This window comes from Pollicipes pollicipes, unplaced genomic scaffold, assembly GCF_011947565.3.
Source record: "Pollicipes pollicipes isolate AB1234 unplaced genomic scaffold, Ppol_2.1 Scaffold_4740;HRSCAF=5597_pilon_pilon_pilon, whole genome shotgun sequence".
NCBI lineage: Eukaryota > Metazoa > Arthropoda > Thecostraca > Pollicipedomorpha > Pollicipedidae > Pollicipes > Pollicipes pollicipes.
In genome coordinates, this window is record NW_023596545.1 from 18,980,619 (window position 1) to 19,005,133 (window position 24,515).

At 58.4% G+C, this 24,515-nt stretch overlaps 1 protein-coding gene across 1 annotated transcript in view; it reads right to left on the minus strand.

The window, feature by feature from the left end:
- Window positions 1-24,515, minus strand: part of zfh2 (Zn finger homeodomain 2) — a 70,539-nt gene that overhangs the window by 33,977 nt on the left and 12,047 nt on the right. The window contains exons 2-3 of the mRNA XM_037221727.1: window positions 8,424-10,793; window positions 1,984-6,720 (exon numbers count right to left, since the gene is read on the minus strand). Coding sequence (XP_037077622.1) covers window positions 1,984-6,720; window positions 8,424-10,752 — 7,066 coding nt within the window. The 5' untranslated portion in view covers window positions 10,753-10,793. The remainder of the gene's footprint in view (window positions 1-1,983; window positions 6,721-8,423; window positions 10,794-24,515) is intronic.

Genomic DNA, 24,515 nt, shown 5'->3' on the forward strand with positions numbered 1-24,515 from the left:
TGGTTAATTGCCGTCCCGGTATGCCATTAATAGTCCGGGCTTATGAGGCCCAGACACACTAGAGTCATTTATAAGCGCGACGCGCCTGTAATTAAAAGTCGATTATTATCGACGTAATCGTTGGCGGCCTTTGAGTCGAATGCTTGATCTACGGCTAATATACATCGAGCACGGATGGCCCGGTCAATGAGGCCGTGCCGACGTGTAAAGTAGCCGCTGCGCCCGATGTGTCCCGGTTACCCGCGCACTGGCGACCAGCGCTGACTCACGTGCCCCGCTGGCCTCGGCAGCATGTGCAGCGCCGCCCGCCGTGCCCACTCCAACCGCTCCGGCACCATCGCACAACACGTGTATGGTAGCGCCGCGCGTCACGTCGCCGCCCGGGGCGTGACGTCACACCCCCGCCTCAGGCGTGACGTCACACCGTCGCCCGAGGGGCGTGACGTCAGACCGAGCGGGTCCCGGGAGGTCAGCTGGGCGCGCGGTCGGTCAGCAGCGCGCTGCCGGGCCACCGCAGCCGGTGCAGGCGCCAGGAATGCATCGGGCGCCGATCTGACGCCGGCCGGTAATGAGCCCGCCCCAATGAGTCATCACCGCAGGCGGTGGGGCCGTAAAGCAGCGAGAGCACCCGGCCGACTACGAGCTCGACTCCTGCGAGCGCTGTACCTGACCCCAAACGAGCGGCGGGTGCCTGGGCGCAGCACCGCACCAACGGGCGACGGGTGGCTGACGTCGGGGAGGTGCACTGACCTCGCAGTCAAATCTGACGTTCAATTTAACAGACTTTCAGTCTGATCAATTCTTCAATTTTCTTTTCTAATGGCAATCGACCTGCCAACACAAGCTTTCGTCTTTTTTTCTTGGTGGCGCGGGAGGGGCGTGCGACACGCTTTTGTATGTCCCAGATGCTCAAATACAACGGTGCCACTTCTCCTGGACTTCCGTTGCGCCGAGCCCGCTCCAGAACCGGTCTGGATCCAGTCGAACGCCTCCCCGTTCGGAACGAACGCCTCGCCGCCCCGCGCACCGGACGGTGCTAATCCCCAGGATGGCTGGCCGGAGCGGGGGGGGGGGGGGGGGCAGCTGGCGTCGCGTGCGGCAGGCGGACACGGGCAGGAGCCGCGGCCCAGGGATCATCCAGACGCGCCGGACCGGCCCCGCGCTGTCAATAACCAGATCTGCCAGCCACAGGCAGCATGTGGTTCCCGTCTCGTGTGGCACACACGTGGGGAGGGCCGGTGGCGCTCCCTTCATGCTTCGAGGCTCAGTGGAATGCGGCAGAGTTCCGCGGATGGGGTCGCACTGTGCTTCGGTGTTATCTCATCGGCCTCATCGGGATTATGTCATCATGGAAATAAGAAGCGTGAGATATCAAGCCTGCAAAAATGTCAAGGACCCGTTTCTAACAAGTTCAAGACATCACACTTAAAGGCAAACCTAAAAAGTGAAAGGACATGACACCGCCACCCAGAAAAACATCGTCCACGCACCTATCGGCGGCTTCTGTGCTTGGCTACTGTGGTCTTTTTATTATTAAAAATCGGTTTTCTGACCACGGATGTCAGAACAACGGCTGCGAACCAAATCCCAAGACAACTTCGGGGCCTCCATTATTACCACAAATCGAGCCAGTTGATGAGAAGCAGTTTGGAAATAGGGCTTAATTGCTACTCTAGACAACTGAACGGGAAGGCCAATTATAATTAGCTGAGCGTTCCGCTCTATTACCAAACAATTATTCGGCCAGGGTGACGTGTTTCCCACCAGTGCTGACGAGACACATAATTCACACAGGGCTATGGTTACTGCGCATTCCAAATCGAGGATAATATGGCTCAGCAGGACCCAAGCGTTGTTACAGAGATACACGTGACACCGAGACCCGGATTATACGTCCTTTTGCTTATTTTCCTAGAGACGCGTATGAGCAGGTTGTTGAGTCGGCACCAGTGCCTACGAACCGTCCCCACTGGCGCCACCTACCTCGGAGATGCGGTGGCTGCCGTGCGCCGTCCTGATGTTCCTCTGGAGTCGTCTTCCTGCGTCCCAGGCTTGGCCGCGGCCTGTCCAGGCGATCTGCCGAGGCCGTCCCGTCGCCGACCGTCGGTGGCGGCGAGGCGGTGCGGCCGGACGGCGGCAGCGGCTCGCGCGCCCCGCCCGCCGGCGGCGGCGGTGCCCTTCCCTCCTCCGCAGCGGTGCGGTCGGGCGGCAGCACAGACTCGCGCGCCCCACCCGGCGGCGGCGGCGCCCTGCCCTCCTCCGCAGCGGTGCGGCCGGGTGGCAGCACAGACTCGCGCGCCCCGCCCGCCGCCGGCGGCGTCCTGCCCTCCTCCGTGGCGCGGCGCACACTCTCGATGTGAGCGCGGCTCAGCAGGTGCTCCTGCAGGCTGCACTTGACGCCGTAGAGGACCTGGCAGTAGTCGCAGCCGAGCGGCGGCGGCGTCGGCGGACGGCCGCTCTGCAGGTGCCGCTTCTTGTCCTTGGCGCGCGAATTCTGGAACCACACCTGCACGACCCTCTTGGCCAAACCGATCTCTTCGCCCAGCCGTGAGCACTCGACCATCGTCGGCATGCGGTAGGCGGCAAACACGCTGCGCAGCACGCCCACCTGCGCCGCCGACATCTGAGTGCGGAAGCGCTTGCTGGACGTAGTGAGCGGCTGGCGCGCCGCCGCCGGGCTGGCGGCGCCGGACGAGCGCGCGCCGTCCGCGTCGGTAGCGTCGCGGGCTGTCCACGGCACGCTGAGGCAGGCGGCGTCGCCTCGGGCGGCGGCCGCGCCTCGAGTCGGGTCCACAGCGGTGGCGAGCTCCGCAGGGCCGCCGCCGGTCGCCGCTGACGGCTGAGGCTTGCTGAGGTCCAGCGGAGCGTCGGCAGACGGGAAGAATGAGATCTGCAGCGGCCGCTCGGGCGGAGGACGCACCAGACCCGGGAACCCAGCCTGCGACGGGTGAGCGCCGTTGCGCGTGGGGACTAGGTCCTTCTTCGCCGGATCAGGGCATGTGCTGACAAGCTCGATGGACACCTCTGGCAGCAGCGCCGACTCGGCCGCCCTCGTCTTCAGCGGTGTCACCAGCGGCGTGAGGCACGCGTCACCCACCGACAACCGGCGAGTGCCTTGACCCTTCCGCTCCCGCGCGCGCGAGTTCTGGAACCAGACCTGCACCACGCGCTTCTTCAGACCGGTATCGCGAGCGATTGCCTCCAGGGTCTCGCGGCTCGGACAGGGGTCGGCCTGGTACTGCCGGTGTAGGTGCTGCAGCTGTTCCGGGTGGATGGACGTCCGCAAACGCTTGTCGTTGGCGAGTCTCTCCCAGGAGGACTGACCCTCGGCCTCGTCATCCTCGGAAGCCTCCTCAGCGGAGTGGGAGGGCCTCACGCTCGGCGTGTTCGGCGCGCCGCCTGACGACTGGTTCTGGAGCGAGCTGGGCACCAGGCTCGGATTCATCACGTGCAGCACCTGGTGCTCGCGCCAGCGGTCGAAGCGGTCAAACTGCTGCAGACACTTGCCGCACTTGAAGGTGCTTTCCTGCTGCGGAGGAGCAAGCCCCAGAGCCGGCAGGCTGCTGGCCAGCGACACTGTGACGTCGCCGCCGGACTCCTGCGCCTTGCCCAGCTGCTTCTCGCCCTCCTCGCGGTAGCAGTGCTGCCGCTGGTGGCGGATCAGCTCGTGGTAGCGCTGGTACACGGTCAGACAGCGGTTGCACTGGTAGTTGAGGCTGGCTGTGCGCTGGAAGCGGCTCGCGTTCTCATCCGCCCGGTCGGAGGGCGGCTGGTTCTCGTACACCTTGCGCACCTTCTGCCGCGCGTTCTGGAACCAGACAACGATGACCCGCGGTCCCAGGTTCAACAGCTTGGACAGCCGACGCAGGTCGTCCTCCTTCGGATAAGCGTTCTTCTCGAAGAAGTCCTGCAGCACCTTGACCTGCTGGTCGGTGAAGCGGGTGCGGTTGGCGCGCCGGCCGGCGTACTTGTGGCCGGACGAGCCCGGCGGACTGACCTGCGACCACTGCGGGCTCCGCTTGGCTGGGCTGCTGCACTCTGGGGAGAACGCCGGCTGCGAGGACGAACTGCTGGACAGGCTGATGGTCAGCTCGTCGAACACACTGGTGTGCGGCGAGCGCCAGTCCGGGCGAGCCGACAGATTCTCCGGGAAAGAGGCCACGCTGGACGACAAGCTGCCATTGTGGGCGAGAGGTGGCGGCGCGTGGCAGAAGAGCCGGGAGGTGACGTCTGTAGCTGGTCGAGGCGCGGAGGTGAAATGACAGGATAAGTTCGGTGTCCAGCTGGATACGCTACCCATACTCTGCGATTCGGCACTGGTCGCTGCTGGTGATCCCTGCGTACGTAGCGTGGCTCCGCGCTCGGCATGCTTTACGGTTTCGCCACAGCTGCTCTGAAGCTTTTCTGAGCGCTGATCGCTGGGCTCAGGGGCTGAGCTACTCTCACTTCCCATCCGTTGGTACTTCTCAACGTCCAGAATAGTAGTGGGCGGCACGCTGAAGTTGTAGGGCGAGTCTTTGTTCCTCTGCCTCTCCTTGAACAGCGTGTTTCTGAACCAGTGTTTGACGACCTTCGGCCCCAGACCGCAGCACCGCGCCACCCGGTTGACCTCCTCTTCCGACGGCGAGTGGTTGATGTCGAAGTGCGCGCGCAGCACCTTCAGCTGGCTGCCGCTGATGCGTGTGCGCACCCGCTTCGCCTGGCCGTCACCACGTGAAGGGCGGCTGTGGCTGTGTGGCGCCTGCCCGGACACGGGTAGGACGGGCGAGGCCTGTGCCCGCTGCTGCGCCAGCGCCTGTGCCTGGGCAGCCCACAGCATGCCGGGGCTCAGCAGCTGCTGGGCGGCCATGAGTGAGAGCAACGACGCCTGCGCGTCGGCGTCCGCCGCGGCCCCCAGGCCGAACACGCCCAGGGGGGAGCCCATGGCGGCCAGCTGCTGCATCTGGTAACGGATGTGGGCCGCCTGGATCAGGCCGAGCGCAGTCTGTAGGTCGGGCAGCGTCGGTTGACTGGTGGGGGCAGCACGCGACTCGGCTGCATCGCGAGGCTGGGCGTGACTGAGGGGCTCGCTCGCTCCGTCGCTCGGAACGGCGTCCGACGCGGCCGGACTCTGGCGCGAGATTGGTGTGGGAAGCGCGCCTGATGGCTGGACATGCGATCGAGACGACACCTTCCGGCTCCCTGAGAGCTCGCTAATGTGCTCGACGCGTTGGGAATCCCCGGCCGGCGTCTCCTCCGATATCGTGGGTGATGTTTGCTCGTCGCCGTCGGCAACCGTCAGCCGCTCAGTGCGAAAGTCTCGCGACAGTCGTTCAACACATAATTCCAACTCCTCTTTCGGCACGCATCTATCGTGCACTTTCTCTTCATGAAATCTCCTTATCCATAGGCTGGAAAACTCCTTCTGACAAACACGGCACACCCACTCGGCCGCATTGGAGGCTGCTTGCTTGTGCTTGCCACCATCTGCCCCGCTTGGCTTACTGTTACAATCGGCCTGACTTTTTCTTCTTTTCCAGCGCGATTCACAATGATGCATGGCGATCTCCAGCCCATACGCCTCGAGTAGCTGATTTTTCAGCGTGACGGGCTGCTTACCAGACGACGGGACACTTTGGGACTCGTTCACGCTACCAGACTGCACCACGGTCATCTCGTTATTCGTCAGCATGCTTCCCTGAGCCACCTGTCTTTCCACTATAGCATCCTTCATCTTCTGCCGCTGCTGCCCTCCATCGGGGTTCGGACCGCCTACATCCTTGCCCGCTGAGCCAGTGAAGTGCGCCAGACTGGCCTCGGCGTGACGCTGCATACTGCCAGCACCGTCTGCCGAGAGCAGCGACGATAGGGACGGCCCCTTGGTAGCCGCCACCTCCTCCGCGCGCGCCTCGGCGGGCAGCTGTCCGGCGCAAGTCCCCGTCTGGACAGGCTGGTTGCAAGCACTGGCCGCCACCGCCTCCAGGCTTTTGGTCAGCCGCGACTGGTGTGAGGCCGACTGGAGATGGATGCTCAGTATCTGTGGGTGGCTGTAAGCTACCTTACAAGTGTCACATTTGAACGGTCGGGTGTCGTCTTTGTCGTTCCCATGTGCGGGCGCATGACACTCCGCGGCTTGTAAAAGCCCGGCACGGCGGGAATGATCCTCAGACACGGAGTGGCCGGTGTTGCACGCGCCCGTTGCATAATCATGGTGTGTTTGATCGCAACGCTGAGCAGGCAACTCTGCATCTGAACCAGGGCAACGTGTTTTCTTCTCGCTCGAGGGCGGGACCATACTGTTTCCATTGTTCAAGTTGAGGCCATGGCCGAGCGGAACATAATTACGCATTTCAACGCATATTTCGACTGAATTCGCCACGGTCGCATCGTGTTTTGCATCCGCATCACATTTTGGCTGGATCTGCTGAGTGTTGGTGACATCCCGATCAAGCGCCAAATCATTTTTAACAGGAGAGATCGCGCCAATTTCACGGTGGTTGTTCTGGGGTGGTTTCGCCGCGCATTGACGCCCATCCGAGGGCTTCTTCATGTCACTGGCTTCAGCAGACGGCGTCAGAACCGTGTCTGCAGCCGACATGTCAGCGTCCGATAGCAGGCCCCCAGGACGTTTACGCAACTCTGATGCCCCTCTGTTTTGCAGGCGCTCTGGGGTTTCCGACGGCCGCCAGTCACCGTGACCATTTGTCGGCTCTGAATCACCGGGATGCACCGCGGGATCATCTGCAAACAGAAAGAAGCGCATGCCGCGAGTGTTCCGGATGACGACGTGGTGGATTTCCTGTGCCCGCACTTACGTGTACAAGATCACGCACGATCCGCGGCAGCAGACGAAACTGTTGCCCACTGTCACAAAAGGGCAGGCAGAGAGCAACAACAAATCGATTTTATTGCGAAAAACTACATACTAGGTACTTGGAAAAGACACAGTTTTACCCGGGCCTCAAGGATCTTCCCACGGAGGTATGGGTCAAAAGAGAGAGCTAAAACCCAGAAATGAGCTTTCCATGGGTTACGCCACAGCTTACTGCAGCTTTCCTATGGGTTACGCCACGTCAAGGATCAAGATGAGAAGAGCCCTGGCTACGACATAGTGATAACGTGAGAGAACACCACCGACCATGCTTATATTAGAAGACTCTACCCCACAAACAACAGCTGGGATTTACACAAGACACCCCACACCAAAATGTCGGTCCGCGGCATCTTATTAATGCAAGTCAGTCGATGCTGTTTTTGAGGCGTTCTAAGAAATAGCTGAAAGCTTGAAACGTTTCAATGCTACAACTGTATTCGTTTGCATGCATTACGGTTTGGCATGCCATACGAACGCTTTTTGTAGTAAGGTGGTGCCGGAGTCATACGAGAGCACTGGTGGTAAGACACTTCAGAGCACTGGTACAAGTCATGGTGCGAGCACTGAAGGTAAGACACGCCAAAGCACTGGTACAAGTCGTGCCAGAAGCTCTCGAGATAAGACACACCAGATCACTCGTACAAGTCATGGTGGGAGTACTGAAGGTAAGACACACCACAGCACTGGTACAAGTCATGGTGGGAGTACTGGAGGTAAGACACACCACAGCACTGGTACAAGTCATGGTGGGAGCACTGGAGGTAAGACACACCACAGTACTGGTAATAGGTTGTGCCGGGAGCACTGTCCGGAGACGATGGGGCAAACACAAACTGCGTGGGCTGGTGTACAGCTATGTATGTAATGCAATGTGAATGAGCACCTTCAAAAACGCAACGCACCTCACGGCCCGGCATGATCTGAATAACTGAAGGCGTGCATATGCTTGGCCATGTGCGATTAGCTTGTTCCGATTAGCAGCGGTCATTTCATGGCCCTAAAATGAATATAAAGCTTTCATAAGGCTTTCTTCCCTTTCAGCATATCGTTTTGCTTTTCAACATCTTGACATTTATGCATGTTTCACTGGTATGTAACTATTAATAGTGATGGCCGCACTCATACGAAAAGACAATAAAAATGAACATCAACTTCCTTGCCATTTATACTAGGACATGTAACTATATTATGGCTGTTATGTTATTTTGCATTAGTGTTTAAACGTCGCCGATGCTACGCGGTGTGTTGAACCTAAATTGTGGGCATTAGCTAGCTTTTGGAGTTAAGCCACATTCTAGCATCATGCTCCAACTTTTTCCGTGACATCATCAGCCAGTTTCCCACTGCGAGAACTGCATGAGTTCCGGCGTAAGCCAGTTCATCTCACTTTGTGAAACACATGCAACTTATCAGCGATGTAAGATCCGCCGCCCACGACTGTTCGCCGTCGCAGGGTCGTCACCACTGCCTCTCCTGTGGGTCCCGAACAGTGCCTCCGGTTGCCTCCGCTGATCAGCGTCCCTCTAGCCCTCGCTCTGCCCTTCACAGTGCGTGGCGCGTGCCGACTGACCTGCCTCGTCGGCCGCCTCGCGAACGGCGAAGATGGCGGCCACATGGTCCGGCTCCCGACGCCCGTCGGCCCGACGCCGCAGCTGACGCCGCCGCTCCATCTCTAGGTGGCGCGCGCCGCCGATGTGTCGCAGCAGCGGCAGCTTCTGGCGCGCCGCGAAGTCACACAGCGCGCAGCCGTAGCTCCGCCGCGACGCCGGCACGTGCCGCTCCGCCCGGCGCAGGTGCTCAAACAGCACGCGGCGCACGTCGTGCCCCTTGTGGACGGCGTGCGCTCGCAGCTGGGCGACGCTGCGGGTGGACAGCTCGCAGACGTTGCAGCGCACAGAGCCGGAGCTAGTCGAGTGGAGCAGGCGCAGCTTTCGCGCGTTGGAGTCGCCGCCCTCCATGATGTGGCTGAAGAGCTGGAGCTTCTGCAGATGCTTATCGGTCTGACAGTGCAGCTGGAAGTTGGCCTTCAGGTGGGTCTTGTAAGCGCACAGGCGACATACGTGGTTGCCTCCCTCCATAGTGGTCGCGTTAGCGACGCTAGGACGGCTCCTGTCCTGGCTCACGTGGTGGCCCAGCTCCTCCAGCGAGTCCGTGGAGAAGCCGGAGCATGTGCAGCAGTTGAAAACGTGCGTGGGATTCGGGTCGGCGAGCTCAGTCGGGTCTTCCGACGGCAGGCCCTTGCTTCGGGATCGGTCTCGTTCCGTGGGCGACATCTCACCCTCATTCTCAACCACACGGAGGACGGACTGGTCTAGAGCGGTGTCCACCGACGACCCAGGCCCTTTAGCAGGCATGGACCCGATGGCACCAGTCTGTGAGCCCAGGCGCTGCCGGAGGGCCTCGGCCAGACCTGTCTGTAGGCCCAGTAGATGGCAGTTTCGTTCCACATCCTCAAACGAGCCATTGGGGTGAGAGATCCGGCTGCTATCGAAAGCAGGCTGGTCGTGCGCTGCGCTCACGCTGCCAGCGTCAGCTTGTTTCACATCGTGTAGCGCAGTTGAGAGCCGCGTGCGAAGGTCCCCGTGCACTTTTCGCCACTCTTGCATGTTGTTCAGGTGCTTGTCCGACTGCATGTGTATGCTGAGGTTGCCCTTGGTGGTGGTGGCGTAATGGCAGACACCGCAGCGGTACGGCTTGTAGCCGCACTCATACGCGTCACCACGAGCCAGCTTCGGGTGAGGTCGCCCGGTTACGCAGAACAGACAAATGGCTCCGCCCTCCGGATGCTTCTCGCGCATGTGAACCTCTAGCGTTTCCTGGTACTTAAAGTGCCAGTTGCAGCGGGGACACTTCAGAGTCTTGCAGGCGCTTTGTGAAACCACTGCTGCGACGGACGGCTGGGAAGAGTGGACCTGAGGCTGGGAAGGCGCGCTCTCCTCGTCGGCCCTCGCCATCGTCCCCGGTGACGATGTGGCTCCTGACAGGATCTCGCCGTCCGGAGGCAGCACTGCAGGGTGGCCGTGCGACAAGAACACGCGCCCTTGCACATCCTCCGCAGCACTGACACTAGGAACACTGGGCGGGAGGGCCGACGCCCCGTCCTGACCGCCGCTCACCTCCCTCGCACACGAGCCGTCTTCAGCCTCGCCCGCCGCCACCGGGCCCGGCGCGTCAGCCCCCTTGCCGGGCGACGCGTCGAGCGGGTAGTGGCGCAGGAGAGCCATGCTCGGCCGTCGCCCGCCGGCCGCCGTCAGCAGGCCGCCCGCGCCGCCACCGCCGCCTCCGCCGCTCAAGAACCGGACCTCACCGGAGGAGAGCGCCAGGCCGTGCTTCCCGGCCGAGTGCGCCACGAACGAACTCGCCGCGCCGAAAGACAGCCTGCACACACAGCACATGAAGTTGGTCCTGCTGGGATGGGAGGCCCCTTGCGCCGCCGCCGCCGCCGCCGCGTCCAGCGTATCTGGCGCCCGATCTGACGCGGCGCGCGCCTCGGCGACATCGCACACCCTGTATCTGTCCACAGTCAAGCCATCAGGAACTTTCGTTTCCAGCCGGGCACCTGCATCGGCGCGGCGCGCACCGAGCATCCGCTGCCGGTGGATGAAGAGCACTGAGGAGATGGCGGGCGGGACGGCACCGGTGCGCCCCGCCCGCCCGTCGTCGATGACGCTGTCCGGTGCCGACACCCACGGCACGTCGGCGTCGACGACAGCCACCGAGCCGTCCCCGTTGTAGACGATCTGGCCGGTGAACTCTGCCGCCTCGGCCCCGGCGGCGCGCGGTTCGGAGGCGTAGAGCGCCGGGGGCGGCCCCAGAGCTGCCGGCGCGCTCCTCGGGGACGCGGTGGCGGCGGCGGCGGTCCCGCAGGGTCTTTCTAAGCGCCCCGCACGCGCGTTCATGTCTCACCGTTCCACGTCCGCTATGAGATTATTGCCAGCATCTGCAAAGGAAAACACCGATCAGAGTGAAAAGGTGGCTGGGACACGTCGTGTCGGACAACGAATAGAGGTCCTACAGCCTTGGATAAAGGCATGCCCGGCTCGTTTCGTGTCGTTGCCTCGTTTTCTGTCGCCAGACTTGCTCGCCAGCTAAGTGCAGTCATTTGCGGTGGTACGGGTTGCTCGGGATGGCACTCCAGCATGATTATGGCTTCTGAAAGTTCCAATTAAGCGCACGATTCAGTTTTTATTCTCGCCTCTTAAAACCATCAAACATGCCCGCAATGTTTGTAACTACAGGAAATCATAACGGGTCCCCGTCTTTGGGAGCGACGTTTCCCCAGAGAGCAGTTCCAAGTAAAACAACAGATAAAAAAATTCGCGCTTTGAGCGATCACTACACATACCACAAACAACAAAGCACTACAAGGATGATCCCTCACTGCTGTCCCTTTGCTGCCTCTTCCGCAACCAGCCTCATGCAAAACCCACGGCCCGGCCGCCTGATTCGCCCGTTTTACCCGTCCGCCGGCGCACTGCGGTGGCTCATAAGAGCGCACCCGGGCACAGCGGCCCGGCGTCATCAGTTCCGGGCAAGTGGCGGCCAGCAGTGGACAGTAGAGCGGGTGGGGAGGGGCGCTGCACGCGCAGCACCACTTCCGGAGCGACGCGACCTATTAGTTCTGGTAGGTCGCTGCTTTCTAATCGCGTCGCGGAGGGAAACTCGCGCGGTAAATACGATTGCATGCGACAGGGCGGTCGTGACCGTCGCAGCAACACACACACAGGCACACACCAGCCACCCACACATCCCCAACACACACAGCACACAACCACACAAACACACAACACACACACACACACACACCACACACATTACACCCACACACCACCACCCACACCACACACACACCACACACACCCCCACACTACACACACACACACACACACACACACACACACACACTACACACACACACACACACACACACACACACAAGGACAGGCAAACCGGACAGGCACGGCGGGCAGCTGGACACAGTCAGCAGGCGCCGGACAGGCAGACCGGACAGTGGGCAGATGTCGGACAGGCAGCCCGGACACAGACAGCATGCGCAAGGCAGGCAGGGTGACAGGCAGGCCGACCAGACGCGCGCGTCAGACCTCCAGAACGCTTACCCCGCTGAACGGGCAAGGGGGGGGGGGGAACGTGGCACTTTGGTGGGAATCAGCAAAGGCAGACGGGAAGGCCTCTCACAACAGCGAAGACGGGCAGAGCACAGCGGCAACAACGCCCCACGATCAGACTTCTGAATATGGGCCAAAACTAGCCGGCTCCGAACTAGCCGTTATGTAGGCCAACAACAAGCAGCGATTCTACGCGACTTTTGCTAATACTGGTGTTCATGTGCTCCAAAGATAACAATGTCGAACATCTTGAATATATTTTAGAAAAAAATGGCACACGAGAGCATGTGTATTGTGCACACGAGTGAAAAATTTAGGTGCGTATTTACATCATGACAGCACCCAAGCACAGAGCGGACCCGTATGATAAGTTATAAGTGCTCACGACACAACAGTGCGATCAGTTCGGTTAAGCTTTGATAAGTTGGGTGAATAGTGATATTAACATTCTCGGTGATATTCTTCCATAACGTTATTCCTTTGTCAGCCTGATTATATGGTATCATTTCACCATGGGTTAGCTGTTACTTTCCGTACATGCTAGGGAAATCGAACTCAACAACACTCAACTCTGCGGTTGATTGAAATTGGCATCTTAGTGTTATTCTTATGTTTAACATACACGCCTGAACAAAGTTGACCGTTTTGCTGGTAAAATCACATTCCGGCAAAAACGTCTGGGCTTATGGCCAGGTCGGCTGTGGCCGGTTGGTGGGAAAGCGAGCTGTGCATGTCTCCAGTCCGAACTATACAAAACATTTCTCTGCACTCCGTCGTCTACATTCGTTCAGTGCGAGTCCAGGAAAACACCAGTCTTGAAAGTTGAGGCGCCACAGTACCGACTGGTTGCCAACATATGACCAAGTTCGCAAAAGTTTTGTAGGTCTGGGCGTGAGTTCCAGCCAAGTCTAACATTAAGTTACAGCGACTTCGGGACTGTTCTGAAGTACTGCGCCATTTCCTAACAGTGCCGTGACCCCTGAACTGATGAAAACCTGTGCAAGACCTCAGCATAAGCGCAAGTATCACGAAGCCCCACAGCTTCAGGAACCAGCGGTGCCAACGCCGTTCGTTGCCCTATTACACTTCTCAAGACGGCTCCCGGTTTCGAACGCGACGCGCGGAGCGGCGGCGGCGCACCCAGCTCAGGATCATCTCGCACGGGAGCGATCGGGTCTCGGCGACCGAGCCTCCCAGGTGTGACGCCGCCAGCGCTCCGGTCGTTCACCCCGCCGGCTAAGCCCGGCCCAGGAGGGCGTCCGACCACAGCCGCCACGCGAACCCGACCGCAGCAGCCAGCCAGCCAGCCGGCCGGCCGGCCGGCCGCCGTCGCCGGGCCGGCGCGGTGTGATCAGGCAGGGGGAGGGGGGGGGGGGGGGATCAGGCACAGCCGCCGCCGGGCTGGGCGGTGTGATCAGACTGGGGGAGGAGGATCAGGCGCGGCCGCCGCCGGGGGTCGGGGCGATGTGATCAGGCTGAGGGGAGGGGGATCAGGCACGGCCGCCGCCGGGGGCCAGGGCGGTGTGATCAGGCTGAGGGGAGGGGGGGATCAAGCACGGCCGCCGCCGGAATGGGGCGGTATGATCAGGCAGAGAGGGGGGGGGGGAGGGAGGAGGATCAGGCGCGGCTGCCGCCGGAGCCCGGAGCGGTGTGATCAGGCGAGGGAACGGCCGCCGACGGGCTGGGCGGTGTGATCAGACTGGGGGAGGGGGATCAGGCGCGGCCGCCGCCGGGGGTCGGGGCGGTGTGGTCAGGCGAGGGAACGGCCGCCGCCGGGCTGGGCGGTGTGATCAGACTGGGGGAGGGGGATGGGGCGCGGCCGCCGCCGGAGTCCGGAGCGGTGTGATCAGACGAGGGAACGGCCGCCGACGGCTGACCGCCCTGTTATCCGAGTCGAGCGGCGCCCAGACGTGCCGCCTAGCGCCCACAATCCCTCATGTGTCGGGCAGCAGCGTGAACTCGGGCAGGGGCCGACCACATCGACGTTGATTCCGGCGTAATTTGGCATTGGCCGGGCGCGGGTCAAGGTCGCGGCTCGACTCCAGTCCCTGTCACACCCACAGGCGGCGTGGCGCGCGGCAGGTGCACGGTAAACTGGGCACTAGGGCCGCTCGTTGCGCGTTTTCGGGTCGTGCGTGCCCCATGGTGGTCACTTTTTGAGGGCGTATCGGCTGCTGGGTCACTTCACACAGTACATATTATGGCGTCTGTCCGTTCACCCATCAGCCAGTCACCAGCCTGTCAGGGCAGTGATGGTCCGTATTCTGGAGTGAGTCTGTCTGTTAGCACTGAAGCAGCGGGCCCACAGCACACCCACGTGTGCCAACGGATAAGATAGTGCAGCGCGAGTCCCAGATAGCCGTGAGAGCGGGGCTGCTGCGCGGGCCAACGCCGAACAGTCGCCGGGCGCGCCGGCGGGGCCGCACACGGCCGCCGCCGCCGCCCAAGGCGCGCGCCCTATCGGGCGACCGGCCGCCACCTTCCGGCCGATAGCAAGCCACTGGCGGAGCCGGCCTCGCCAGACCGGGGGGAGGGGGGGGGGGGGGGAGAGGGTGGGGAAGGACAGAGCATGTAGGCTGGAGAGGGACGATGAGAATGGGCCGTTCGAAGCTTTTAGCTACTAAATTTGTGCTCTCGAGATGCGAACCATTGCATATTTTGCCAACCTCTGATGGCTAATTTGCGCTGCCTCGAGGCGACCCTGCTGCCTTGCGTCAATGCGGCAGATAGCGAAACTCACTCGATGTTGGAGAGCCGTTTGCCGAGATGTTGCCGAGGGCAGGGGCGAAAGAGTTCTGAATCGACGTGGTCATTTTCATTGCATTCGTGGCATTTGCTAGACAACTTGGCCAATGTGGGCGTCGAAATAAAATAATTCATATTTCGAGTCGAATACACTTTGGCAACCACTACACATGGTACTGTACAATGCAAAGCGGATACCAAAATACACGGCACTGACATCTGCTCTGAGTCCGGTACGACTCACGGTGGTTGATGTACTAGCGTCACAACCAGGCCAACAACGGCTTGTTCTTTTAACGCGAAAGCTTGATGAAATCACCAGCGCGAAATGTGCCAGCCAGGCCTCGCGTGGACGCTAAGAGGTTAAACTCTACCACTAAAGCTTCACCACGCCAGGAAACGCCTGAAATAGTGTGGTGAATCTGGAAGGCGCCCCCAGCCGGTGATTCGCTTCCAACTGGATGCGCGGCAGACGCGCCTAGCCTGCTCATCCGGCAAGCAGACGTCATACCGCCGCTCCACGCCTGCCCCTGTCTCCCCGTCTGGCCGCCGAGCAGGGGATTCAGGCAACAGCTAGACGTGCCTTGTCGCGCCTCACGCTAATGATGAGTGTGAGCCAAGACACGCGTCGGTTTTGAACCGTTCTTTGCAAGCGGGGCTTACAACGTGCCGCTTCTTTAGCAATGGGCTGGACAGAAGGAGGGTAGGAGCGTGGTTGCAGACAATGAGATGTCATATCGCAACATGGGCGTTTGTATGAGACAATGCACACATAAAGGTGCAAGAATGGTTGCGGGGGGGATGCGACCTTGTTTTTTTTAGACCCACAAACTGGCTAATTTGCTCATCCCCGAGCAATGGTAACAATCAAGCCAAGAAATCAAGCGCCAACTCTGCACGTTGCGACATAAAACATATTTTTTTACACAGCATCAAAGTTGAGAAACGCGAAGAAAAACGTCTTGGCACAAATAGACCTATATGCTTCAAGCACAGTTTGTGACGTACCGACAGCCAAGGTATGCAATTCAGGTCGACAGCCCTCGCCTCCCGTCCACCGTAGATGAGATGGCCTGCAGACGTTCGATGCGAGCCCAGCTTCGAGCGGCCTCTGAACTCTGGCTCTACACTGAGCTGCAATCGGGCGGATCGGGCTACGACCTGCAATCTGGCGGATAATCGGCATTGGCGAGCTCTGGCAGGCGCTCCAGAGGCGTTCCACAGGATACGGCGGAGGCAGGACCGCAGCTGACAGGCTTCGGTGGTGGCGGGACCCGGACTGGGACCAGCTGACAGGCTTCGGTGGTGGCAGGACCCGGACCCGGACTGGGACCAGCCAGTCCGCGCCCGGACGGAACCTGACATCATGACGCTATCGAGAAATCTCGACCGAGCTGTTCACTGACGTGTCCAGAAGACCTCCGCCCCGATTGCGAGCGAACTAGTGGATAAAGCATAAGCATAGGTGATGGCCGAGCGTCTCCCGCACTGAGTAACATGGGAATGGTGTGTTTTCGACCAAGATGCCTTTCACATTCCTAAGGGCACAGGCACGGCACAGTCACCGCCCAATCTCGTATTTCGCTAGATGACGGCGGCTTAAAAAAGCGAGAGAGAAAGTGAGAGAGACGCGAAAATAAGCGTGCATTCCGCCAGCGCAACAAATCTACTTTTTCTGATTCTAGCCCACGTCTGTACAAACCGACCCAAGAGAGCTTCAAAACACTGCCTCAAAGAATGAGAACTGGCTGGAGATGGACGACAGAAGAAGGCGCTACCTTTCTTCACAAAAAAACTTTTAGCGTCCTTTGTAGGTAGGCAGATGCAGATGTAGATGTTACACTTGACTGATTCCAAAAAACACCAGCGTCCGGAGCTTGGAAGCCATTTTGCATCGTTTCTTGTCAACGCATCGGAAAAGCGTATCAACAGTGATGAAGCTTTGCATACGTCAGCAGGAATATCCAGAATTTAAGCGACCTGCATTTGAGAATCGAGTCCTGTTCCCTACAGTTCAGCAGCGTCACTTTGAAAACCGTACAACATTCCACCATGGAGAGCAAGGCGGCGACAATGCATAGCACTGGTAGTGCAAACCTGACAAGGTGCACAATCAGCACCACACGGCAAGCGCACTCTGCCTGACCTGCACCGGTCTACGTGGCAGGAAAAAGCCGGGTTCACAGCGCCACAGCACACCCAGAGCCGACTGGACAGTTCGACGGGCAGGCGTTAGACCCAAATCCAAGAGCCAATGCCAGGTACAAACGGTGGCCGGTAGTACCCGCTGCGGACTGTCTCCTACACGGTACCCGTGGGAGGCGTCACACTCGTGTTGTCATCAAGGAGGCCGTCAGCGCGCCCGAGCGTCCATGGACACGGGACTAATGCATGTACTTCATAAAATCTCAGCGTCAGTTGCCATCTGTCTAGGCCAAACCACACGCCTTTCAAACCCCACTTTGCATGCTGTTCAATCCAACCAATCTCCCCTATTCCCTGCAATAAACTAACCATCACCTGCACGCGCGGCGCCACAGTCCCGATGATTCATGCCCAAGCACGTAATTATAAACGCCGCCAAACGTAAGCTTGCAATCGGCTCGAAACGAGCAGCCAAACGTCCCTTGGAACTGCCAGGCCTGGATCCCCACCAGGCGAGCTAGGACGCGTGGCTTCGGCAATGCGTACGGGAACTTTCTGTCGGGAGTAGCACAGAAGTAGTCTGCACTGAACGCGAAAGCGCGTTTTTCACCCGGCTTTACCTGAGCATTGTTTGAGAGCCGTGCCAATAATCACAATGCTGGATTCCGCGGCAGATTTTCGAGCACGCAATCAACCGCCCAGGTGCATGCTCAAGCACGGAAACCTCCAAGCTGAGGAAGCGGGCGCCAATCCATTTTGCACTGCGGCGGTCCACTGAAGAAGCGCAAGCAACAGGCAGCCAAATTCGCGAAGCATGCGCGAAGTGATTTCAACGGGGACGCGTGGCACGGCAGCTGGATCGTGCTCAACTTCTGCTGTCAGCGTTCGTGAAAGCCGGCGGCCGCGCCCCTACCCGCCCGGCGATCACGTGCCAGGAGCCGCGGGCCCGGCCGTCAGACTTCGCGCCCGTTCACCGCTGCCGGGAAAGCCTAGCCAGCAGACACACAACCGGAAAATGGCCGCCACCAGTCATTCGCTCATTTCTTCCGACTTTGGACATGAACTGACAGGAGCGGAGCGCAACGATGTACACTTCATTCCTTCCTAACGCCTGCGTGTGTCCAGGACAGGCACGAGGCCTGAATTCTGCTCACTTGTGCCGAATGACAAATTTTGACCAAACTTTCACGTTTTTGGACTAAATTAATGTGATATTATTGAGCATGTTATGTAAAACCTCTTGACTAGGGGCACTGCCTTCGTGACCCCATGCGTTGGCTACATGCCTGTATCAGGATAGCGCGCATTACACAAATAATAGTTCATTCGAAGTGGCGATTTTATTCTCAAATTTTTGAGTTCCAAAAATTATCGAAGCCCACTTTGGAAATTTGACGGAGAGGAACAGGACTTATTGGAACTTTTTGACAGCCAATACCGTACTGTCGTGTGACAAATAGGTATGCGTATCAACTTATTTAATGCAGATACATATTACTTAACGACGATAATGTTCTTTTCTTACATTCGATTCGAGTGAAGAATACAACGACGCGAGAGGTGAATTGAGTAATTGGCTGAATGCTGAATGTAGATATTTCATATAATGGCACTGGAAACTTTCGGACCACTTGATTTTGGACAATTTTGACAGACTGCTGGTCCAACGTTGGACTTTGGATTGGACTCTGACCAAGAACTTCCCGAAAACAGCAACTCTGGGGTGAACGGACGGATGCCGTCGAGTCGTTTACGAGTAAAATGCCCGGCAAAGCCTACAAACAAGCACGAATGTCCTGTAAGTTGAGAATTGCAGCCCAAAACCGATGAGCATGCCTACTTCAAAACTCCTCGCCCATCCTCATAACACAAAACTAAAAGCTTCAGCTAGCTTAAGGCGCAGCGCTGAATCACTGTGACGGTAAAAAATTTCCTGCAAGAAACGCTGCAGAGGTTTGCCAATATCGTTGCACATGCGTGCGTAAAAGCCAGCAAACCAAATTGGGGCTTCTCCGGGTTTTACAGCACCATTCAGTTGCTGGAAAAGCAGCAAAGGCGAGCGATGCGCTCGGGCTAAAACACGGCAGCCAGCCTTCACGCGATGGCATGCACAACGGCCGGCGAGTCGTCCAGCCGTTCACGTCACGACGCATGGAAAGCGGGGAACACCAAATTACCCCCGTCCCGCTTCGAAGTCACAGGCGGGGTAAGCCGATAGGTGAACCCAAACCCCGCGGCATGTTAGCGAGGTTATATGAACTGTCGGAGACGTGTTTAAATTACGGTAGCGCCGCCTTTCACTGTCCACAAAGTCGTTACAAATGGCTGCCTACACATTCCAGGGAACATCCTGAGTTCGTAAACACCAGCCGAATAAAAGAAGGCATCGACATTCCGCATTCCTGCCCCGTCCTGATTAAGTGACTGGGCAGGGCTCTCTGCTGAAGGCAAACAGAAGGCACGTGAAACGGCGCGGTGAACGCCGCGGCTGCGCCAGCAATGGCCGCTACAGACCAGACGCGAACCTGCGACAGGTCCGCGGGCACATTCCAGCACCCCCACAGCCCCGCCGACCGGGCCCCGAGTCCTGACTGCTCGGGCCCCGGAGGCACACTCAACAGATGCTTCTGAATGGGTCCTGACTCTGCTGGCGCCTCGAGGTACACTTCAGCAGACGCCACCGGCTGGGTCCTGACTCCGTCGGGGTCCGGATGAGGCACCTCCACGGACGCCGTCGCCACCAGCCGACATAGCGCGGCGAGACGGTCCGGCGGCGCCGCAATGTCACGCGCTCGACGTGCGTCACGGCGGCGGGCTGGCGGCGGCGCCGTGTCACGCGCTCGGACGGCGTCACAGCGACGGTTCGGCGCCGCCGCAGCGTCACGCGCTCGGCGGGCGTCACAGCGGCGGGCCGGCGGCGCCGCGGCGCACCCTCCGCGTGGCGGCCCAGCCAGCGGCCGTCGCCACCTCGCACCCACCCGCCCCGTCTGATTGCACAGCTAATTGGCGCTAATGAGTCGTAGAGACGCGGTGGCGGTGGGCGTCGGCACCCCGCTGCGTTCGATTCGAGGCCGACCGCCCCAGGGCGGGCGAGTGAATGCAGGCAGACAGGTGCGCTGTAGCAGCGCCCGCGCGCCGGCACGGCAGATCCGTGCCCGCTCTGCGTCCAAGGTGTGTCCGAGATTCGTGGAAATGCAACGCGACGCCGGCCTTTTCAGGAAAGCGTATGTTGCGAACAGGCATGATGCGAAAGGCGCATTGAGCTAACGGCGTCATTTGTGGAGCACTGCCGGCTTGGGCAATGCTGCTGAGGTGTGTTCTAGGCGATAAAACTATGCATCGTATTCTGTGCACGGAAAATATCAATAATAAGTTCGCGAGATGGCCAACAGTGTCAGCAACTTGACTGACGTAAATAAGAAGTGCTTGAAAACACAATTATTTCAAGTATATTGCTCGCAATATTCCGAACACGATAATGAAAGCCTCAATTCACAGTTCAGTGTTTTCACACTTCATTTAGTTGACGCAGCCTACAATAAAATAATATGCGAAAGTGAATAAAGAGGAAAACTTGCCACGATTAGTAAAAAACCGTCGCAATCTAAATGATGTTAAACATTTTCGTTCGCCATTCCTCGCCACCTCGGAATGCTGGTGCAGGAAGCAGCCCCACCAGTGCATTACTAATGCATCCACGAGACCATTAATTCAGTAACGAGGCAGTGGGTGATCACAGTAATAACGCGACATAAATTTGCCCGGCTCCGCCGCCGGGCTCCGCGGGTGGGTGGGGCCCATGGCTGTGACGTCCCAGTAGCATGTGGTTGTGAAGATCTGGCAACCACAGCAACCACACAGCTTTCCGCTTTCGTGCAACCGTCTCATGGCAAATGCTCTCACGATATTCGCTGTCAGAAAGTACCTTACTTTAGACACCAGGCCGCTGATTTGCAGCCGGTTTTGCTATCCACCCGGGCCGAATTGTCGCAGTGATCTCCTCACGACGGCGGGAAAATCTCGATAAAAAGCGCCTACTTGATCTCCACAGATGATTAACAGAAAGCGACGCACTGTAGAATGAGCGCTACGACGTGCTTTTTTGAGGAATAAAAAAAAATATGGAAAACCAAAAAGTGAACGAGAAAAGCTTAGCACGACCTGTGGCCAGGCAATGGCCAACCGCAGAAGCAGCACATTTCAGTCGGTAGTGACAGCCGCCCTTGAAATTATACAATCGCAAATGCTCCCACAAATGAGTCGGTCAGTTGGCCCGGATAGCGCATAATCTACATCACGGAGAAATAAAGTCGCCTGACTATTTTTGCCGTTCGTTGAAACCGAGTGGCAAACATTTGGACCGACGTTATGTAGTCTACAGGGGAACATTCCTGCGCCAAGGCGTTTTCGGGCAGGTCACCCCAATCCCCTTGCAAGGTATCACAACGATCCTAGGAACTGTATATTTCAGGGGTCTTTTCATTTTTACGTCTTGGATCTTCTCAAGTCATTTTCGACCCTTAAAACCGCTCGTCGACTAATTCATGACCATCACACACCTACAGAATGTCCTGTACGTGTTCTGCGACGCCGTTGAGGGGTAACCACAGAGTCATGGTAGACATGGCATTGCTGAAAGAGTGCAGTTACCCCTGACGGACATCTAAAACAGTAGTGATTTTATTCTGGCTCCACCGTCACGCACGTTTGGTATTTTAGCTCCACCGTTACGCATGTTTGGTATTTTAGCTCCACCGTTACATATGTTTGGTAATCTGGCGTCTCAGACGGGACCTCCAGTTTATTGCTCCTGCATGTATCAACGTCATGTCTGGCACAATGGCATTCAATCCGCACATGACTACAGGGTATATCCCACTTGCGGGTGTCTACATCTTGCGCACCGCGACCCCCTCCGAAAATAAATTTGAGCTTGTCCGATTAACAGTGTATTACAATCGTCTCAAATGTAGCGTTGGGCCAAATTCACCCTATAATAGTGTAAAATACCTCTTGTCCCTCCATGAAAAATATATAACGCTGCTTCACCTACATATCACTGTAATACCGTGCATACGGGAACATTGCGCAGATATGCAATTTAGCCGCCGCCGTACAAAGCGTAATTCTGGGCGACTTAAAAAAAAAAAACATTCAATGCCTCCTAACAGGTGTATGTGCATGAAACCACTCTCTCAAAAGCACCGTGCAGAGGTGATTTCGCAGCAGCTACGCAGGGCTTGGGGGGGAGGGGCACACTTTATCTCCAGTGTATGACGGACGCGGATAATGTTTTAGGGCTTGATGTCGCTGTGACGACTGAGGCGGTAGTTTCATATGTTAAAACGCCTTAAAACGTCATGCAGCGAGAATGTGACACGACATGTGCTAGGTACACCTTGTGTGAGCCAGTAATCAAACATCTAAAGTTATGTTGTGGCATAATAATGATTCCACTCTTGTTCTGCCAAGAACCGAACAGCACGAATGTGTAAAGGCACGGAATGTGCTTCTAAAGCAACAACAGTCCCGAATGTTGTTGCGGGCTATGCACTAATCAAAGAATACCGAAAATATACGTCACATGAACCAAAGTGGATTCTATGCCTCCCTGCATTAATCGAACTCACCCATCATTATACCACTCACGAGTAAATAATGAAAAATAGCCTACACGTTCTGTTACGAAAAACGCGCTAGAACAAACCATCAACATAAACGTAATTATGCCCGGCCGGTGCTGGACCAGCCGAGACCCCAGCCCCGCGTGCCGATCCGCGCCCCGGTCCCGGACCAGGTCCCTGTCCATGACGGCTGTGCGCTGGCCATTAATGCCGGCAGGGCGGTGATTAATGAGCCAGTCGGGCCGCCACGTGCCGTGTCATCCTCACGCCGAATTAGCGCCGCACCACTGTCCCGCCCGCGGAGGGCGTCCCAGTTAATGTGTCCCAGGTCCTGCTGGGAGGGTGTCCCAGGTCCTGCTGGGAGAATGCAGCGGACCCCGGCGGCGTGTCTCGGGTACTGGCGGCGAGTTTCCCGAGTGCCAGAGGCGAGTGCCACGGGTACCGGCGGTGTGTCCCAGGTATCGGCGGCGAGTGCCCCGGGTGCAGGCGGCGAGTGCCTCGGCTACCGGCGGCGAGTGCTTCGGGTACCGGCGGCGAGTGTCCCGGGTGCCGGAGGCGAGCGCCCCGGGTGCCGGCGGATGAGTGCCCCGGGTACAGACGGATGAGTGCCCAGAACAGGAGAGGAGAGTAGGGGTCCGGGGGATTCGCGACCCGGCAGGCATGTAGCACGGGCGCGGCTTGCGGCCTACGAGACGTCTTTCCGGTGTACGCGACGAAACGACGGCGAAACGACGGCAAAACGGACGGCGAAACGACGGCAAAACGGACGGCGAGACGGACGGCACGCCCCGGCCTACCCGGCCGAGACGAACAGGCGGACGGCGGCGACCGTTGGACCGGCGGCGGGTGACGCGCACGCTGCACGTGGTTCGTCCCAGACGGGGCACACTTGCGGGGAAGACTAGCGTCCATCCTCCCGCCCTTCACCATGATCAGGGGCGTGGTGAGACGCAGCGAAGTACGGGTCGAGGCCAAAGCAAGGTTTGAAGCCAAGCACACGGTTGACACGGCCAAATGCCGGCACGTCGGTGTCTGCGGTTGAGTCACAGCGCGCGCAGCGTTACCCTGCCACCGCGGGCCCCTACCGGCTCTGTCTGTCGCCAGTCGCCGCCGGCCCCGATAGGGCACCGCGCTGGGTACGCCCCTGGTGCCGGCTGGCTCCGTCTGGCTCGCTCTTCAGCCCATCAGCATTCGGCGAACGGTGCGCCGCGGGTCTGATGCGGCCGTTAATCTGATGCAGTCGTTAGTAGTTAGGGTAATGCGATCGGGGAGGGTGTGCGCTAAAACAGCACCAAGGCTGAGGTCCCAGGGGCTGCCGGCAGCGGCATCGCTGGCGTCACTGGATCGGCTAATGACAGCACGACAGCGTCCTTTGGTCGGCGGACGGATCAGGCTGCAACTCCAGTCACCGGCTCGTCGGCATACGGACGTCCGCAGAACGCTGATGCCGAACACACACACCTCCGAGGAGTAGCTGAAAGCGCCAGTCATTGCAGGACGGCGTTTCGCGGGAGCAACTGGGCAAGCATCGAACACATGCTTTGCAGCTCTGGTACGCGGGGCCAGACAATTTGGTAACAGCTCACCTGCAAAAGGTAGATTTTGTTGTACTTACTTGCCCTCCTTAATACAGGTTTATAGCCATATAAACCTGTCGCCAATATACTGTAATGACACAGGCGAGTACAATTATCTAATTATCAAGAACAAAACACGACTAACTAGCATTTTAAGCGAATAGGGCGTTGAGAATACGACTGAAATATTACCAAAAGCACCGTCCATATGAAACCCAATACCACCCTGACAGCATGATCAAGCGTCTCCAGCCCTCAGCCGTCAACAGACAAGAACACAGTCAAAGGATATCTCGTCATCTATAGGAAATACATCATCTGGATTTGAGGGCACTCTAATACGTTTACCAGATTAACATTAAGTGCATCCAAAAAAACACATTTTTGCACTATCCTGGCGTCGGCAGGACTATTGCTCCGCCCATGCGTTGGTGAAGGCAGTTTC